This window comes from Bombus vosnesenskii, unplaced genomic scaffold (genome assembly GCF_011952255.1).
Source record: "Bombus vosnesenskii isolate JDL3184/JDL3185 unplaced genomic scaffold, Bvos_JDL3184-5_v1.1 scf7180000013991, whole genome shotgun sequence".
NCBI classification, from domain to species: domain Eukaryota; kingdom Metazoa; phylum Arthropoda; class Insecta; order Hymenoptera; family Apidae; genus Bombus; species Bombus vosnesenskii.
In genome coordinates, this window is record NW_022883317.1 from 68,761 (window position 1) to 87,108 (window position 18,348).

The 18,348-nt window shown below is 41.2% G+C and overlaps 1 protein-coding gene across 25 annotated transcripts in view; it reads left to right on the forward strand.

Moving 5' to 3' along the window:
- Window positions 1–18,348, forward strand: part of LOC117239422 — a 168,207-nt gene that overhangs the window by 64,505 nt on the left and 85,354 nt on the right. For 19 of the 25 annotated variants that reach the window (XM_033504939.1, XM_033504946.1, XM_033504943.1 and 16 more), the window contains exons 4-7: window positions 14,556–14,920; window positions 16,260–16,286; window positions 16,597–17,078; window positions 18,004–18,199. In XM_033504939.1, the coding sequence (XP_033360830.1) occupies window positions 14,556–14,920; window positions 16,260–16,286; window positions 16,597–17,078; window positions 18,004–18,199 (1,070 nt within the window). The remainder of the gene's footprint in view (window positions 1–14,555; window positions 14,921–16,259; window positions 16,287–16,596; window positions 17,079–18,003; window positions 18,200–18,348) is intronic. The other 6 variants (XM_033504944.1, XM_033504950.1, XM_033504957.1 and 3 more) reach the window with 2 other exon arrangements.

The following is an 18,348-nucleotide window of genomic DNA, read 5'->3' on the forward strand; positions in this document are numbered from 1 at the left end:
CTTCGTTCCAAGTTCCAACAACTTTTACGAAAGTTCGTTGCACGTTACGAACGTTTTAACGATTTTACTAACTAAGTACGATATTCAAGTGCTGAATTCGAATTTCGTTGCTTTCAAATCGGACGAACGATTCTTCTGTTCTCTACGTAAAGATGGTTATAATTACTCATAATTCATAACGGTATAACGTTAAGGGAATTCACAGCGGAATTCTATCCACGTCTAACATTGGCCAACTTCGTGACCCATTTTCTCTCAAACCACTCCAGCAAATTCAACGAAACTTTGACCGAGTACTCTGCCAATGGCGGATAAATAAATTGAGTGCACGAGCCTTTTTATAAAAATGGACTTTTAAAAAAAACCAATGGCACGATTCTTAGGTTGGATCGGAAAAAATTTAATCAAATGTGTCTATAGATGGCGAGAAAATGGGAGCCGAGGATGGGTGGAAAAAACCAATTTTACAGTACAGTTAATTCCCCGATTCTCCAAGCGGTCATGATTTATTTCTTAATTGGTGTATCGATTAATTTGCATATTACAGTTATTATATTCTCGGACAAAATGAACATTTCCATATACTTCAAGATATATTTCTCATTTATAAAACTTGATTAGTATTGGCTTACTCCTCCGACGGTATTTGACTCTAGAAATAAAAATTTACGCGCTTCTCGCGTCTAATAAAAGCATGACACGGCATTGCCCTGGCTGACCGATACGTTTGTTCGATCGCTTTAACAACTGCCTCGGTACGGCAACTATTTATACGGCGTATCCAATGTTTTCCTGATTTCTGCCTTTTCATTCGTTCTTACATTCACGGGACAAAATCGCTTACCCATTTCAGTTTTCGCTATTTTCCAACGTTTTCTAAATCCTGATCTCTTTCTATTATAGCCAAATAATCTGTTTCCATCCGTTCTTCCATATAAAAAATAGAAAGTCCTTTCAACTTCCTGTTAATCGAAAAAAGCGAGTCAACGCGCCATTCGGATTTCCCTTCCGTCGGAAATAATGATTTCTTTGTTCGCGAATCCCCAATCGTCTCTGTGCATTTACAGCGACTGAAAAAGATCAACCTAACCTAGATTGACTCGCGTTTCTTAATTTTTTATTATGTAGAGGTTGACGACTACAAGTGCAAGTTTCTATAAAAAATAAACCGCATTCGTTCGTCGCTGTAAAAAAAAAAATTTTGCGACCAAAGAAATGATGGGTAGACAAATGTGGATAAACGAATATCGTTTGTAGTTTTATAAACATGCGCACCTGCAGCTGTAAATTTCAGAAACATCTGGAAGCGGTGGTTCGTGAGCCGCCGTGGATTCGCACAGTCTCCGCTGATAAAACTGCATATCCCTCGTCCGGCCGGTGATAAGGGCAAAGCAGCAAACAGTTCTCAACGATACCATGGCAGCTTGGCGCGACGATCGCCAGCGACGAGATGGCGTGATGCATCGCGCCGCGAGGCGAGCGTCGACGGCGTCGCGACGGTCGCGTCGTCTCGTGCGCCCTCGCCGCCGGTGGACGCCGGTCGAAGCGAATCGCGTGCCAATCTTTTAAAACGTTCTCTCGCCACACCCTGCCGCCAGTTTCTCCGCGAAAAACACGCGACACCATCCTTCCGTTTGCTCTCCTCTCTTCAAATCCTGTCAAACCACCTCGACATCCCCTAAATCGCGTGTCTCGTGCAACCAATAGCGTTTCGTTCGACCGAGGACGCCACTCTTCCGCTCTTGATTCGTCTTTTCGCGCGACCATGCACTTGGACGTCGAGTATCCTCGTTCGAAACGACCACGCGATTTCGGCGGATAGTTGACGGTGTCGTGAGTGCGAGACAAGGACAAGGTTGGGATGCAGATCGAAGGAGACTCGAATTCTGGAGGTGCGTCTGATCCCCCTAGCGAAAACTCCTGATAAAAGAAGTAAGTGACGCGGAAATGAAAACGATCTCTCAACGAAAGCTGCTTTGTCGCTTATCTGGCGCATCTTGCGAGCTTTAATTGCGAGGCAACGTGTGCATGCGAGAAATCGCCGGCTTTCCGTCTCTCTCAGCGTCGAACGGCGACACTCAGCGGATTCACCGTCAACTAATATTGATTATAAAAGCGGCGGCGGCACTGGCAGCAACGGCGAAGGTGGCGGCAGCAACGAGGATTCTAGCGATGCTTCCTTTCGACTCGGTTTTCCTTCTGGCGTTCTGGCAGCCGGTTGCCGGCGCTAGCCAGCGTTAGTGCATGCACCTCGGTTACGATATCTAGTAAAGTGTTCCGCGAGTTTTGTTTCCCTTTTCAATCTCTCTAGTTCATCGAACCGTTATCGTCTCTCGCGTGTGTCTCTGATCAACGTCGAAATGTAAGTAAGCGGGAATTTCAGTGGACTACGCCGCTCTCGCTTCTGGACGTGCTTAAGCTCGTTATTAAGCTTGTAATTAATCCATTTGATTTACACACGTTTAGTGAGAAAAACAGAGGGAAAGAGAGTGGTAAGTAACCTGTACTGTGATAAATGGCGATAAATCCTGATAAATAAGGCAGCCGTCTCGACGTTCTTTTCCATCACGCGTTTGGAATTCTCGGTTCAACCGGATCGATGATCTCGAATATACCGGGGTTAGACGAGGTTCCGTTTCGTGAAAAGCCGTCGATTTCGCGTACAAAGAATCGAAGACACGTGGACACGGCGGCGACGCTGCAGACTCGCCGCTAAATAACGCACGTACTTACGCACGTAATCGCGCACGCACGTGCACGTGCCGCGAATGTTTCCTCTCCCCGAAATACATTCTTCGGCGTTGAAAGGCGATATAGATTTTTTTTTCTCGCGGCACGCGCTCGATTCACAGCCAACCACACACGCGCGCACACGCACATACACACGGCTCCGCGAGACACGCAGGCGTACAAGCAGCACGCTGCTTTTCTACTCGCGTTCCCTACGAAACAGGGTGAAATTAAGAGAACGTTGAATGTAGCGCCCTATAACCCAGACCCCTTTTCGGCCCTCTTAACCTCTCCACTTTGGCCCTCGCTGTCCATCTGTCCCCAACTTCAATAACTTTCCTTTCTCTCTAAAAAAACACCGTTTAATTATCGATGATTTTTCATTGCCCGATCTGTCGACGTACAGTCACCGTGCACGATAAACTTTCGTTCTTCTCTCCGATTTGGTGCAAAACGAATATACAGTGAGAAAATATAACAGCTGGTTTTTTGGACCAATTGTTAATAACATTTTCCTAAATATTTTTTCACCTTTCTGCTATATGTATTTCTTCCATTTGCCTTAAAAAATTGTGGCAATTATTAACAACGTAAATTGAATGCTTCTCGATGGACTCGTTGCTTCTCGTTAAGCGTCGTATCGTTAAGCTTTAATCGTCGATTGTGATTAAGACAATGAATTATTCGATGGTGTTTGTTCGAATGGCTTTTGAAACGTTGGCGAAGCACGCGGTTTCGTTCGAAAGACTTTCCAACGGTCCCGTTCTGTAACAACCTCGAACAATTACGGTTAATTAACGCGCGTCGTGGCCAACCAGTCAGTTCGCTGAACTTTCGTCCGAACGAATCTTAACGTACTTCCTACGTACTTCGAGTCGTTCTCCACTCTTATTTTTTTATCGATCGAAGCGGAAACACGATTGAAACGAAAATTTCAAGAATCTGAAGATTCAGAGTCGATTTTGCGATTCTCGTGAATTTTATTTATGTACTTCGTGTGTGTACAGGCAGATACTTTATGGTAGTTCTGTTTGGAAGATTTTTTGCTTGTGGTTCGCTCGGTCTGTGAAATTTGATCGTGCAAACAGGAAAGAAAAGAAATGGCATAGGAGCAGCGCACTTTCGAGCGCGTCTTTCTCACCGAAGATAATCGATAAACGGCCTGTAGAGTTCGCCGAGAAATTATTGTCTGTTTAAATTTGACAGTTAATTCCCGGAATACGTATACAGCACTGTTCATAAGTAAGGGAAGTTGCGACAAGATTGGAACACTATGAAAAAATCTGTTCTAGAATATCGTGTTTATCGATGTTACCTTTACAGAAAATATTACGTACAGTATGGATATCTGCTGTGTTTGAAATACGTTAAAACAGACTTGCAAAACTTAATACAAAAGAAACAAGTTTAAAGACGGTAACAATGTTTTTGCCTCGGAGCATCTGTCTGCACGTGTCCGTTGCTGATAGACCAAATAATAGATCCTCCGTTTCTTTTAAATAAAATATAAATTCTGCCTCCTGTTGCAGCGAAAGCATAGTTTGGCAAGGTCATAAACTAGTCTTCGATAAAAAGCCAGCTTGCCCATCTACAGTGCAGTCGCGGGAATCTTAAAATCTGTAGCTTTCTTTCTTCTTGACTCTTCGGTCCAACTCTGTCGTTTTTTCTTCTGTACGCTCGTTGCATGTAAAGTTCCGTTTGTACAAATATCCCCATTCTGCTCAAATGTTGCATGGAAATTAATCAAACGATAATGTTTTTATTTCCTTACGAATAACGTTCGTGAACACTAAACACATATCACTAAACAATATGATAATATGCAAGACATAATATTGAGAAATACAGGGTGGTTGGTAACTGGTGGTACAAGCGGAAAGGGGGTGATTCTACGCGAAAAAAGAAGTCGAAAATATAGAATAAAAATTTTTCGTTTGAGGTTTTGTTTTCGAGAAAATCGACTTTGAATTTCCACTCGGTACGCGTCCACTTTATCACGTCTCGTTATAACGGATCTCATTGTAGATCGTTGTCTCGATGGAAAAATTAAAAAAAAAATTTTTATTCTATATTTTCGACTTCTTTTTTCGCGTAGAATCACCCCCTTTCCGCTTGTACCACCAGTTACCAACCACCCTGTATAATATAATAATTATGTGACATAACATTGAGAATATGCAGTTACTTATCATCTTGTGATATTGAAAAGAAGATAGAAAACAAGATTATAATCGTTAGGATCAGAAAAATTCTCGCTAAACTCATAAGCTGGCTTTAACTACCGGTGTTGTACAAAATTCAGCTGTTTATTTTCAGTAACATGGAAGCATAGCAATGCAAAATAAACATTAATCTCGTCTTACCCCATATTCCCGTATTAGAGCATCCTGGATATAGTTAAAGCGATTAATTACCGTAGGCAGTGCCACGCGAATTTTATATAAATATATATTTTGCTCTGCCAGCCGCAGTAGATTGCAATGTACTACAGCAACGATTCTTAACGCGATAGTCCCCGGAAAGCCAGCAAATCCTTGCGTTTTTAAGTTATTATCGCGTTATTCGAATAAAAATTATTTGCTACGTGTATTTGTTTATTTGTAACGAATCTCTTCCCTCCAAATTTGAAGGTTGTCGATGAGCTAACTAGTATTTCAAATATACATTTAAATATATTTTATACTTTAATATAAAATATATTATGTTAGATATTTTATATTATAAAATATGTTATATTAGATATTTTATATTACGAAGTATATTACAGTAGATATTTTATATTATAAAATATTATATTTATATTATATTATATAAAATTTATATTATAAAATAATTATATTAAATTATATTATTATAATTATATTATTTATAACTATATTAAAATATTTCGATATATCTTGAACATACATTTAATATATTTGGCTCGTTACGCGTTTAGATCTTGAGTTACGCCATCTTCCATCGAAGGGAATTCGCGACAACGAGAAATTATTTAGAGGTCCGTGGTAAGCGAAAGAAGTTGCTTAAGAACCGCTGTACTAAGGCATATTTCATTTTTGAAAAATATTATATCGTATTTGCGCGATATTTCCGGACGACGTTGTTTAAATCGTTCACATTATTGGAAATTTTTCACTCCATGGAATTTTAATCGTTTTAAAAAATTTAGCAACGTGGGTCACAGATACCCACCGTGGTAGTGAAGGCGCTGAGTATACCGGCTGTAGACTCAGCGCCTCTCTCACATCCCTTTCCTTTGGCCCTCGTCATAAAAATCACCTTTTTCCCTTATAGTCATCGGTTATAAAACATGCTGTATCGGAGCGGTTGTAGGATATAAAAGCCAGTCAAAACTTTTTTGCGCCTAATCAACGGTCATTCTCATCAATCAGATTCATACGTGACGTTTGTTCCCGTATGATCGTGTTTCGTGGTCTCGAGTTCGCCTCTTTCTCTTACTGTCGTTAGGGCTGCAGAGTCTGCAATGAAAATTCGTCACTCCTTTTATTTTTATTTTTTTTTGCTGTTAACATATTAATTATATGTATGTATGTATATAATTAGATTATTAATGTTTTGTAGACAGTATGTTTATATATACTATATACAGTGTTGTAAAAAGCTAAAAATATTATGCTCGCAGTAAAGGCAAACAAAGCAAAGAAACCGTAAGAATAAAGTTTCTATTGCCAGTAAAGAAAAAGACTTTAAATTCAATTGGTAAATTAAATTACAGTTTTTCGAATAAATGCTGTAACAATATAATGTGATATGATGATAATGTAATGATACAGTGCAGTTTGTCTAAAATAGAAGAACAAAAGAAAGTAGTACGAAATGAATATCAAGTAAAAATAAAAGGATTTTTATAAAAATAAGAAATTATATATCTTCAGTCAAATCCTCTTTCATAGATTCTCTTAAATCCGTTTTAATTGTCCCCAGTGTTGAAGATAATCTTTGCAGACTAGCTGCTGTCGGGGTTTCGACACAATTTGCGATCATTTTCTATATATTTTTGATTTTTGTAAAATTTATAAAAAAATTGAAAAAAGTTAGAAACTTCAATGGCAAGTAAAATTTTGTAAAATGTTCTTCCAACTCCGACTCCGGCGATCATAAATTTCTCCCAAATTCCGATTTCGACTGCGCAGCCTTGCCAGAAACACGTGCACATTTTGCTCGATTTTTATTAACAATGTCTTATTATTGATAATATATGTGTCGGAGATGAAAGGAAAACCGGAGCCTTCCCTTTGCAATTTTGAGGAAGCCTTCTAATGCTTTAGCCTAGATTTTATCATAACTGTAATTAAGCAATTGTCATTTGTAATTGTTCGATATTTGTGAAAGCGAAAGTGGGTTCAAGGTGACAACTGGTCGCCGAACGTAGCCACGGTCACGGGATAAACGTTTTGCCTGACGAAGGTGTGGATCGGTTGTATCGTTCTCCCTAGAAATCACATAGAATTGTACTTTCGAGATGTCGATATAATGGGACACACGTTGTATTAGGAATCAATCTCCAGACAGAAACTGCCTAGTAACGGCGTTTCGATCTTTCTCGATGTTTCCAAAGAGTATACAACAAACTTTTGACAGAAATTGCCTAGCAACGACGATTGGAACCTTCTCGATGTCTCCAGCGAGCATATAACAAATGCAGTCGTATAGCGAAAAAGATTTTCATCAGATATTCGTTCGTGTGATCGCCTTGGAAAGTGATACATCGAGCAATTTACCGAGTGTCTCAGCAATCGTATTTTTGTGTTTAAAATTATTTTACGCATAGTAAAGAGTTATCCCGTTGATCGTGGATTCGTTTGAACCCCGGAACATTGTTAATAGCGTTAATTAAGTTCATTATTCGTAAAACCTATCAATCGTTAATCTCATTATTCGTTAAATTTATTATTCGTAAGACATATTATTCGTACCTCTTATTGTTCGTTAAACTTATTATTCTTTAATTTAATTATTAGTTAAACTTATCGTCTGTTAATCTTATCATTCATTAAACTCAATATTCATAATATTTTGCAAAATCTTGTATATTCGCGTAAATATAATCTCTGTCTCGTAAAACGATGGCTAACTCAAACGAAGAATCGTTACGCGCCTTAAATCCTAATGATAATCCGACATATGAATATAAGAATTAGGCGGTAGTGTAGGTTTTGTGATCTGTTCGTGGTGACCACGGCGGAAACGCGCAACAGTTGTATCGGTCGAGGTCAAGAAACTAAAACGGCTCGCATTAGTTCGGGAACCGTGTCCGTGTCGGTAATGAAGTTCGATCGGGCCACGAGCATACGTGTAATGTAATTCTAATCGCGCAGGATCGCGAGATACGCGCGGTGCATGCGATCGCGTGCTATAGATTAAAGTCGATGAATTTCTCGAACGTGTGATCGATTACCTTTTCGTGGGGTATTTTGAAAAATCAAAAGTCGAATAACTAAGCAGACGGCAGATTTTTCCGTGAATTCATACTTCTGGAAATATAATTATAGAATTATAATTTAGAATTATAAAAAGGTGAAACTTGCATAGGAAACTCTTTATTTCATTTAAATCCCATTAATAGTACGATAAGAGAAATGATGCAAAAGTAAGTGAATGATCCAATTATAGATTAATAAATTATAATTATCAAGAGTTTAATAATTAAAACCGATTATGGCTAATACGTAATTATTGCATAATAACCAAGTACTTAAATAGAACTTAATTACCAAGAATTAAAAACAAAGACAATAACACAAACAAGATCTAAAGTTATATAAGAGCTCGTCCATTTGTTTAAATAAACGAGGAAAAGATCAGTGAATACATGTGTGCTATTGACATGTAATATCATACGATCGAAGCAGTTAAAGAAGATAATTATAAAATGTACGATGATGTTCGGGTCGTGATATTTCAGGATGACGTAAGTTTTTCGATGGAACATTAAGTTTCAATTTCTCTGTAGTATTTGGCCAAGCTATTAGACGATGCGATGTTTCACGTACAAATTACACATCAGATACCAACATTTTTATTTTCCTAAATATTACACAGAGTACCATAGCTCGGATATTTTCTATATTTCCGCATTTCTATAATTATGCGTTCTGTACGTTATTACACCTTTCGATTTCTTCGATGCATCGTTGTTCCGCGTTCTTCGTCGCATTTGGAAAGATATCGTGTGTACATATTACATACATTTACAATCTGAATTAATTTTGGTGCGAATAGATTTAATTTGAAATTTAGATTCAATTTACGCTCTCAGTATTTATATAACACGATGAATATTTTCCTCAAAAAAAAATGAGAACCTATGGGACAAATATTCAAAACGACATATAGTACCATTTACTCTTTTTGGAAAAAAAAGAAGAAAAGAAATTGGCAACGGTTGTTTTTCACGCAACATTCTCACCGTCGGCCTTCCCTCCTACCATTCTACGTTCGCTATAATTACTACAGTCACACTATTTTCGCGTGGGTGTAGTCTGTCTAGTCGAAAGGGAACGTTGAACTTGTGATTGCACGAGGGTGTCGGTTATTTTCGTTGCGCTTATCGGAACGAATTTATCCACCGTCCTCGTTACGTGGCGCTGAAAACGGAACGCGCTCCAATTTCCTACCTTCGATACGTTTATCAGAGAAAAAGAAAATCACTTTAAACCATAACCAAATGGATAATTACTCGGAATAATAATAGAAGATAAAGGATGCATGGACCGAGTGTCCGCGTCATCTCTAATCCCAGATGAACGATATTTCACGAAGCAACAGTAATTCCATTCACGACGGACAGATCTTTTGATACGAATTGAGAATAGTACACCACAAAACTCGTACAAGTACTATTTAAAACTCCTATCGATAATCCACGTAGCTCTGAGTCAGACTTGGAAAATTTGTTGAATTAACCATTTCACAGCGAGTCGATGTTAATTGAACAAATATTTGAAAAATTGCCATACTCCAGCTATGGCAACGTCGTATTTCTAATTAATAAAATGCGTCTTCTATACGAGAAGGGAAACGACATATTAAGACGAATTTGCGCTGTTTCGCACTTCGCAGAAACACGGTCGATGAAGGTCAATTTCAACCTTCGTTTCAGCCGCTGTGCTGCTGCACACCGAAACAGTCTAAATTCGGCTTTACGCGAGAAATACATCGTGTTCGATGTGAAGAACGAGTCGATGTTGTTCGTATCGGGTTACAGGTATTCGCAGCCCGACCGTACGGAATCTTATCTACGGTGACGAATTATCGAATACACACATATATCCGAACGTTGAGATTAGATTTCTCGACGGACAGCCGGCGGACAGCAGGCTTTCGTTGATTCGTCGGTTTCGTTTCCTCGCTCGCGTGCATGCTCGCCGGCTATTCTGAAAATAAACGCGTTCGAGAATCTCGCGGTGTCGTGGTAGTTACCAGTGTTGGTCGTATCGTCGGCCGCGGCGCTTCGAGTTTTATCGAACCGGTCAGTGCAGGGGAATATGTATCGCGTACTGTAGGTGTAGGTGGAAACGATATAGCGTCGTTGTAAAGCGAGGAAGTTGAAGTTTGCTTTGGTCGAAGCTTCGCGTGTCTCCGTGTTCTAGCTCGTTATCAAGTTTCTTTTTTTTTCTTTTTTTTTCTTATGTAGCAAGCACTTCTGTGATTTCGAGGGTGCACAAGGTTTAGTTAGAAAAATCAATTGCTGCAAGCTGAAGGTGACAGCCGGATCGACCGTTCGCGCGAGCTTAATTTCGCTCGTAGCGTTCGCTTGCGCGTACTTGCCATCGATAATCACGCGTGTCGATGCTTTTAACCGATTTCAATACGGTTAGAAAATTCTCGTGTTGCCGCTAATGGATTTCATCGAGCACATCTTTCCCCGAAGATAAGTCCACGACGAATGACGTTTTAATTGCGCGAGGCGGTCCTGCTCGTCGGTAGACTACGATCGATAGGCATCCGACGACAGAGAAGAAACTCTTGGGTTCGTATTATCGATCGTTTTAACCCTTTCACAGTATCGTGGAGCCCCGACACCGTCACTGGCTCATCTATCTCGATAGCGTATATTCGTAATGTTTGCCCAGTTCTTGTCATATTTGTTTTGTGCTATCGTAAGAGCGAGTACAGCGACCAGCTTAATTTAATCAATAGTTAGATAGATTTCCTATAAATCATTTTTCAAAGCTGTGAAAGTTGGAGTATGGAGAAAATATACGCAACCGAATCTATAAATATTGCTCGGTGATAATTCACCGTAAATATCCAAAATATTTGTAACATTTGACAACATCACCAACGTATCCACTGTATCTCGCATTTTTACTTTTCTCGCGTTAAAACAATTTCCCCGATCAATTAGCAGGAAATAGACGGGTTAAACTTTTTTTAATAGGGTTAATCATTGTCAATCAGCTTCAAAGATTGTCGATTATATTTTATTTCATCGATAAACGTCCTTCGTGTCGATAGCGTGTGTCCATTCGTCCAGATATGATGGCGAAGATAGAGGCAAACACGTTTGCCCCGGTGTGCCAGAATTCGCGAAGCTCGCCGTTAATTGGACGTCGACGTCGAACAGGCGGACCGACGAGCGAGCAACGGATGAACAACCGTTTGCGACCTACATTTGCCTCGCGAGCTTCCAACGCGCTGGCCCGATTCAACTCACAGACGTTTCGTCGTTCAGCTTCCTCGACAGACTCGCGTGCCATTCGGATTGCGATCGCATAGATTACGCGTTGATCGCTACTTGGCGAATAGTTTCCATTTAGCAGACTATTCCGCTGGAATATGTTGGAAATCTGGCGATCGATGTGGATCGCGCCACGAGCGATAGCCGTTGATCGAACTGCATTTTCTGCAATTACATTCTGACGATCATTTGGTCGGGAGCGGCCAAGTGTACGATCGAATAATGGCCAGAACCGTAAACGCGAAACAGGCATCTCCGATACGAAAGTAGAAGTTAGGAGGCATTCGTAGCGTAGATGGATTTTCGTACAATTCCTTCGAAATTTTCTATATCTACAGGGTGATTGGTAAGTGATGGTACAAGCGGAAAGGGGGTGATTCTACGCGAAAAAAGAAGTCGAAAATGTAGAATAAAAATTTTTCGTTTGAGGCTTTGCTTTCGAAAAAATCGACTTTGAATTTTCGTTCGGTACGCGTGCGGTACGTCATAAAGGATCTCACTAATAGATCGGTGTCTCGATGGAAAAATTAAAAAAAAATTTTTTTTATTCTATATTTTCGACTTCTTTTTTCGCGTAGAATCGCCCCCTTTCCGCTTGTATCACCAGTTACCAACCACCCTGTATATGCGATTCACCAAAATGGAGATATTCGTCTTGAAAGTTGAAAGTTTTAACACGTAGCACCTGTGACTTTTCGATTAATTACGGAGAAACCGTTTCTACTAGCTTGTTGAAAAACTAATACGTTGCGTAAAATGGGTAGAAGAGTGGTTTTTTAAAGAAAAATCCCCCCTCTAATCTCACCGTTTTCGAATAAAAGTATCGTGAAATATATGATATATATATTTAAAATCCCATATATTACAAGGCAAAGTTACAGCGTTCTCTTCATATCTGAATTGTTTGTTAGCGTGCGCGCATAAAGAGTACACACAGGCAAGAAATTTTGTTTACGCGAAGAATATGGCTTTCGAGTCTTGGCGCGTTTCACCGTTGAGGGATATCGTTCACGCTACAAATACCTTAAGCGAATTAAGCAGAAAACTTGTCGTTTTCTGTGTAACGTGGGGCCGACCTATTTGGCAGAAAATCGTAGGTAAACTCGGCCGAGAATAACGCGTTCGCGGAAGTGGCCGGAAATAGTTACGGGAGACACGTGCGAGCAGCAGGCGCCACAAGACACGCGCCACTTTATTCGCTCGTTTGTCGCTCCCTCGGTAGTGCATTCATGCGGGAGACCGAGCAAAATATACAAGGCGTTCTCCATGTTCTTCCGGTTAAACTTTGTTAGGATGTTCTACGGATACAAACAAGAGAAAGATCCAGTCGAATTTGTTAGAAGCTTTGCTATGAATTTAGAAGAAGAATGGGAAATAGGCAACGTGTCTATTTCGAGCGTTATAAGGGCTCTCTCGTATAACGTTGCCGTGTACATATATTTGAAAAGTATATCGCTCATTTGGCGCAACAATGACGCAAAAGATCGCGATTTTAGCGGATACGAGTTTGCGATAGCGACACAGCTGCCCTCGCGTGGTGAATCGTTCAAGTTCGCCTGTAGCACTCTGCCACTAGAATGTATACACGGGGAACGTTGCACGGAAATCTCGTTCCATTTTTACAGCCAAACCGAAGGATGCGTTCGTTTTCCTTTACGCGTTTTCGCCACCTTACTGCCAACTTTGTTATTCCATCGGCACAGAACTACTCGGTCTTCCGAGAGAAACAAACGTTTTCAATTCCTTTTTCCAATCTTCCGAAGAACAAGACAAGCTCTTTTATCGTTAACGTAGTTTTGCGACTAAGCGATAGTCTGTGCCAGGCCGGCGAGAAAACGACTAGCTAATTCCAAAAATGATCGTTTCATATCCTACATCGACGATATCAGATCAAATCGACTAAATTGATATTAAATTAATGGTCATCGTTCAAACTTGAATTTCGTAACGAAAAAAGAAACGAACCCGACAGATGATCGCAAGCAACATGTTGAGAATTGTGGATCTGAGTCGCCGAAATAAATGTACAGCAACACTCACATTACACGTAGAAACGATATTAAAATAGTTTCACATTTATTTAATATGTGATTTACAAGATATTCGTAGATACACATTGCATGCGCCGCAGCACTTTTTTTGCCTCACCATCCTCTTTACCACCATACGTACGAAACAGTTGCATTCTTCTGTTTTACGAGACGCTGCGCACGCACATACTTCCACACACAATCATAGTCATATATGTGTGTGACTTCTTCGCGGCTAATCCAGTGTAGCACACAAAATTACACATATCTCAATACAACATCTGTCCTTTCTGTATCGTGTGTGTGTGTGTGTGTGTGTGTGTATAATAACGTAAATCCTTAGGGTAAATTAGGCGAGGGATCCTGGAAAATCGAGTTTATTTTGGAAATAATTAAATTAAATACAATAACAGTTAAGCGTTTGAGTGTCAGGGGTCTTTGAAAAAACAGGGGTCTTAATCGATTGCGAAGAGAAACAAGCGGCGCAATAGCGCTTGTCATATTTCTTATTTTTATGAAATACGTCTATATTATTATACATGCGTGCTACTAGTTTCTAAATATTTCAAGTTTCGTTCAATAAACATTATTGAGAAGATAACAATGAAATACAAAATATCGTCAGTCTTCCGTAGCATTCAAATGTACTGCGACTTTTCAACACAAAATCTAAACAGTGCGATCGCGCTGCTTGCGATTCAAACGGTTAATGACAATCTACTAGAAATTTTACCTGGAAAATCTATAATTGATTTTCTAGGTCCTAAATTACCGTTTTTCTCTCGCGATCTTTCTATTCAGCAAATGACGACTGTCGGTAAAGCAAGAGAAAAGTAAAAATGTAGGTTGGCGGGTAGTTTGAATTCTATAGAATTTACATATATATATTTATTTTGTTTTGTGTATATATATATGTAAATTTTATAGAATCCAAACTACCCGGCAACCGGCATTTTTACTTTAGTTTTGTATATATATGTAAATTCTATAGAACGTACGGATAAACATTTTCGCTGTATCGCATAAAAGTGAGAATGCATATTGTATAAAGGAGAGCATCGACTAAAGGGTGATTTTGTATCGTGTTTCAGGTGGGTCCGGCAGGGGGGAGGGTGAGGCGGGCTCGAACGAGGTTGCAACTGGTCGGCGAGGCGGCAGTGGCGGCGGCGTGGGTAGTGGAGTCGGAGGGGGCGGGGGCGGAGGTGGAAGTGTGTTGGGGGTTGGAGGTGGCGGAAGCGTCGGCGGAGGCTCGGGGAGCAGAAGCGGTTCAGGGGGTGGTGGCCGATCGAGGGACGAGCCGAGGAGGCACACCCTCGGCGGCGATCACCAACCGTCCCTACATCATCAGCAGTTCAACGCGGCCCAGCAGCTACACCCCCTTCATCCCCATCATCTGCCGCCGCCACACGGCCAATACGGTACGCCGCCGACGCGTCATACCACCATGGATCTCGAGGTGAATCTTTGCTTCCGCAACATGTAAATACATATTGACTTTTATCGTTTGTGCTCTCGTTTACACTTTTTTCGAGTCTTTTCTTCCCCTTTACGTTCCCCTCGAACACACCCACCTTCCCGTGGATGCTTCCCTTTTGGGATCGCTGACGATTCATCCAGAGTCTTCTCCAATTTTTTTTCTATGTTTCTCTGATATTTTTCATCTCTCCGACTCGATCGACGCGCAGGGGCTACGAAGATTGCCGATGTTCCGAGAAATTTTCACGCAACGGAGTAGTTTGAATTTGGCCAAAGAAAGTTTACTTACATCGACGCTTCTTTGTTTTATTTCTACGCCATTTTGTTTATCACGATATTTGCGGGAGTAATTGTTTACACAAAATAGCCAGATTTTTTAGCAGCGAAGGTGTTACACGGGCGTTTGTGTATCTCCGCTTTACGCTTCTTTTCGATGCTCGATAGAAATTAGCGGTTCGCGTGCTACGATTACGTAAGCGACGATCGTGCCAGCAAAGTATCTGGCCAACAACTTTAGCGGATATATTCCGAGGTCAAGAGCCGAGCGTAACGAAGGGAAGAGGTTAATTAAGCTTCGTATCCACCTACGCCGTCCTCGTTTCTCGTCTCGCGTTGCCCCGATCGTGTTCGACGTTCAAACAGCATGTACATATACACACAGGCCGAGTTTCGTTTATTTTCGACCGTGCCCTTTTCGCGCTTTTGTTTGTCCTGGTTCGAGCCGGAGTCGGGCGAGGGAAAACGAGAAGAAAGAGGAAAAAAAAGAAGAAGAAAATAAAACGAGTTCGGGGAAACAGAACAGCCGGCAGTCGTTAGCCCCTTTGAGTCGTCTATGTCCTTAATCGTTTACACACCACCTTGGTCTTGGTGGCGTACACGTGGCACCTAATCGTTTCACGTTGTCGTGCACCGTCATGTCTTCCTGCTCGTATCTTTCCCACGATATTTTCGATTTTTACTCACCTTCGATCCCTTTTTATCCGTCCACTCGAACCGCGTCGCTCACTTCGTCTTTGAAAACGACGTGAAACGATCTGCAACTTTGTGAAACGTCTTCGAACGAAGATGGAAAGAGCGCATGGGAAATGTTGGCGATCGTGAGAGATTTTTACAGGACCAGTTGCGTGCAGCCTGGAAACTCGAGCAACGACCAACGACAGACGATCGATCGATCGCGATCGCGATCGCGATCGCATTGTTTCGCTCTTACCTTTTCACAGTACATTTCCAGCCAACCTCCTTTTCTGCTCCATGCATATATACGTCTAACTGGTTTACTTGTGTGTGTGTGTTTCCGTGTACCTGCCGCCGCCTAACAGATGGGGACCAAGTCTCGCCAGAGAAAGGTAATTCTTCTTTTTCCTCTCTTTTTTCATACACGTTTCTCCCTTTTCTCTTTGTATCGTTTCGAATCGCACGATAGCATGCGTCCGTTTTTACATCGTTTTTTCACTATCGTATCGTCGTTCACACACGACTTTTTCTTTCTTTTGCTTTTTTTTTTCTCTATTGATGCGCGTTGGATTCGAACGATCGTTTCATAAAAAAAAATAAAAAAAAAAAAAAAAAAAAAGAAAATACGCGGACGAAAGACAGGCAAAAGCAGAGAAAGGACAATGCTTTGGTGATCTGACAGATTTCGTTTGGTTGTTTCAGTCGCCTCTTCCGCGCGGGTACCCACCTCCCTCTTCGACGATGTTATTCGATGACGACCCGGGCATCATGTCCGAGGTGGAGACATCGAGCACTGGATTTCGACGGGGTGGTAAGCAAAGAAGCAGCCTCCCCGTCGTACGGACCCCCAGCAAAACTCTGGAGCGACCACTAGGTAACGATCGACCCGCGATAGAATTAGGAGCGTCTTGTTGCTGCCTCGCTGCTCGATGCCCTTGTCGGACATTCCTGACGAAACGATGCGTTTCTGTGGACGATTCCTTAGGTCTAGTGTTCCTGCAGTATAGAAACGAGACGAAGCGGGCGCTCCTACCCAACGAAATCACTAGCATAGACACCGTTAAGGCTCTCTTCGTCAGAAGTTTTCCCAAACAACTCACTATGGAATATCTAGACAGTCCTCACGTCAAGGTTTACATACACGATAGCAACAAGGACATGTTCTACGAACTCGAAGATCTCAGGTACTTGACTGTACATATCGGCCAGAGCGACTACAGAAGGATGGACTAGACGGTGATCGTCTGACGAGAAATTTCACCAGGTCGTTTCGAGTAAATGCAAATTTCGACCAGCAACGAGTCTATGTTTCTCGCGTATGAACACAAACGCTTGATCGTGTGGCTTAGTAATGTCTAGTAGCGTTCAGTTGACGACCACCGAATTCGACTTTTTATATTCTTTAACCGTCTGACGCTTCCTGTCAGTTTCAGACCGCTTTTAGTCGACCAACAAGCTAGTTCGTCAAATTTCCACCTGTACAAAGCGATTTACCAAAATCTACTCGCTAGTCGATCACTTAAACCTGGTCGATCCGTCTGTAGCTGCGCTTATTCGATACTGTCAAAGATATTTCAACAAGAACATTGAAATCTCTTGATTTTCATTTTCGCGATACGCATTTATATCTCTGGCGTAGACACACGAGGACGATTGAATTTGGAAAAGAAAAGATCAAAGGTAATTTTTGTAATGGGATATATATCAGCATTTGTAACGAGATTCAATGTCCAAATTGGTTTCGATGGTGTCAAAGAAGTTATAACAACCCATCAATGTTCTGTTGTTTCATTAGTCTGGGAAACGCAAACAATCTATATATTCTACATTAAACGCAACAAAAATCTTATCAATTACACATGATACGATTATTTTTGCATTACCTTTGCATATCTGATCTTTGCATCGCCGATGAATTTTCACATTTATCATGGAATTTATACTGCATACATTCTATGTACGATTTCACAGACCAAATTCAGATCTTCCACTAGTGTTGTAACCATGACGGAGAACTATAACAGAAGTGTTCACTTTTCTGCACGTCGATCGAGAATTTCCGTACCGGAATACCATAGCCGTATCGAAAGGTTCTCGTCTGGATTTCAGATCGCATCTGAGGGACATCCGAGACCGCAGCGTCTTGCGACTGTTCGAGAGCACTGACGGTGTGACAGGGATGCCAGGACCTTTGGGGATACCGGGAACAGGAACAGGACTACCTCCTCACTGGGAAGACCAGAGCTATTTCAGCGAGCCGGAATTCGACAGCGAATATCAGCATCAGCATATTCACAAAAGCAAGGTAATCAGCTTTCGAACGTCTGCAAAATGTATAGCTTCGCTTCGTCGTTCCTCTTCGGGAACACGCAAAAGCTTCTCGCACTGTCGATTTCCGTAATACGTAACACCGACGCTTAAATTTTATACGTATTCGCATTAGGCAACGATCCA